At 50.5% G+C, this 2,500-nt stretch overlaps 1 protein-coding gene across 1 annotated transcript in view; it reads left to right on the top strand.

Moving 5' to 3' along the window:
- cdh23 (cadherin-related 23) overlaps positions 1 to 2,500 on the top strand; it is a 209,271-nt gene that overhangs the window by 94,490 nt on the left and 112,281 nt on the right. Inside the window, exon 10 of the mRNA XM_061227464.1 lies at positions 2,240 to 2,428. Within this exon, the coding sequence (XP_061083448.1) occupies positions 2,240 to 2,428 (189 nt within the window). The remainder of the gene's footprint in view (positions 1 to 2,239; positions 2,429 to 2,500) is intronic.

Here is a 2,500-nt window from a genome sequence, read left to right as displayed (position 1 = left end):
ATGGCTGCATGTGGAGACCTGGCGGTCTCCCTGCATTAGAAAGGCATTTCCCTCTCTGCTGACTGAATTCCATTTTCTTTGCCACTCTGATATCAATTCACAAGATTAGCCACCTGACAGGGGACTGTGTGTGTGTGTGTGTGTGTGTGTATGTGTGTGTGTGTGTGTGTGAGCGCACGTGCCCACTTGCGTAAGAAAGATTCTCTCTTCTGCCCCGCATTATGCATTCCTGGCCGATTTCTCTTCTTGATTAAAATCAATGATTACAGCAGCAAGTGGAAAAACAGCACGAGAGAAAGCAGAAGAAGGGAAACCTCAGAAAACATATTTATAAGTTATAGATTTTCCCTTTCTCTCCCCCCCCCCTGCTCGTCGGGCCCAGTGCGAGCCCCTTTGTGGCGGTATCGATTCGGAGTGCAAGAGTAATAAAACTAATTTCTCAACTTCACAAAGCCAGGGCTGGGTGTGCACGGTGTGGTGATGATGGTGCCGGGACTTTTCGGAGTGTGTGTGTGTGTGTGTGTGTTATCACAGAAAATGATACAAGGGCAATTCCCCCTTACTCCAGCCTGTGTTGCATGCACGAACCTCCCCCGAAAGTCAGTCTTCAGCATCGGTCTGTCTGTAAGACGTCACACTTACTTAAGCTAACCCACTTCCAATTCACATATCCCTGAGAAAAACAAAGAGACCGAGGGAAAGGGAGTGTGTCTGAGAGAGAGAGAAAGAAAAGGAGAGAGAGGCTGTGGAGAGAGGGAGAGGGAGAGCAGGGTGGATTGTTGCACTAATATCCCTAACAGCGTGTAAGTTACTGAGATCAGTGCTGTACTTATTGAATCATGTAGGCATACCTCACACCTGGGACTCAATCAGCCCCTCTCCGGTGTATATTCTCTGACAGCGTGGATGTACGCCACACCAGCACAGCAAATTAAGATAAAAGAGAAAATAAAACAGAGAGAGAGAGAGAGAAAGGAGGGGGGAACACGTGAGAGAGAGAGGGGACGTAATTGCCTCGCTGACAATAGGAGCCTTCCCTCTTTAATGCTCCCGGGCCCTCCCCTGTGGGCCCCTGCTGGCCCTACTTAGCCCCCACACATCTGACTGCATGGTGTCCGCCTCCTCTTTCTCAGCCAATAACGCCACGTCGCAAATATGATTAATCAATAAACCCCTGACCACTCTCCGGCCTGTCAGCCTCTTCTCCTCCTCATCTCCCCTCAACATACTGTATTTGTCCATTACAGTGCTGGCTTGTACAGTCATAGTGATGGTGTGTGTGTGTGTGTGTGTGTGTGTGTGTGTGTGCAGTGCTTGTATGTGGAAGTCTGGTATGGACATCATATCCCCCTCACTACTGGAGCTACAGTGCTATTTTTTATTGCGATTTTTATACTTATACTTATATCACGATCCTTGCACAGATTATTTACACTGCGATCGTTTCGCTCTATATTGGACAGGTGGAGCAGGAGTAAAAATTCCAGTGCACCATTACCTGTATTTTTTGCACCTGGCAAACAAAATTAATGTATGAAGTGGCTCCGACCAAATCCCGAGGGGTTTTGGCTTTGGTTGAGAAAATTGAGGACGTTGAGAAAATTTTGTTCGGTTTTAATAGGGGCTCAAAACAATAGTAAATCAGTCATTTTGATTGGTTGAAATGGTGTATGGTCAGAGTGTCATATTTTACACTTGGGATTTCTTTTTTTTTTTCATAATTTTTTTTTTTCCCGATTTGGTAGCCAATTGTACCCCGTCTAATTCAATTAGAGCTAGTATTAGATACACCGCCCACACCCCGTCCCTCGGCGGCCCTACGAGAGCGACACGCCTTCTTCAAGCCGTCTCGCCACAGGCTGGTAACCGTGATTCCAAGGCGCCCAAGGTGCTTTTTATTGTGCAGCGATCTACTAACCCTGCCAAGTCCCTCCCTCTGGAGCAGCGAGCCATTTATGCTGCTCCATGTGAGCCGGCCAAACTTGGCTTTCGGCAGGACCGAGAATCGAACCCCAGTCCCCGGTGTGCAACTACAGCGAACTGCAACCGCAAGTCTGCTGCGTCTTAGCCTGTTGCGCCACCGCGGCCCCTGGACACTTGGGATTTCTGTGGGAGTTACGCTTGAGTGGCACTCCTGGGACAGGACGGATTAAACCTCTCTGTGACACTCTCTCCTCCGTGACGCTCTCTCTCTCTCTCTCTCCATCTCTCTCTCTCTCTCTCTCGCTCTCTCTCTCAGGGCACGGAGCTGAACCCCGACAACACCCCGACCGACGCCACGGTGACCACCACCTTCACCATCCTGGTGGTGGACAAGAACGACAACGCGCCGCAGTTCAACAGCTCCGAGTACCGCGTGCGCATCACCGAGCTGGCCCAGGTGGGCTTCGCCCTGCCTCTCTTCATCCAGGCCGAGGACAAGGACGAGGTGAGGCCGGGAGGAACCGCCGCCGGGCGTGCTGAGAGACGCTGCTCACCAGCGCCAGTACGGGTGGTTCTG

Source organism: Conger conger, chromosome 18 (assembly GCF_963514075.1).
Source record: "Conger conger chromosome 18, fConCon1.1, whole genome shotgun sequence".
In the NCBI taxonomy this organism is placed as follows: domain Eukaryota; kingdom Metazoa; phylum Chordata; class Actinopteri; order Anguilliformes; family Congridae; genus Conger; species Conger conger.
Note: the sequence above shows the minus strand (reverse complement) of the source record. Positions and strands in the feature narration are given on the sequence as shown.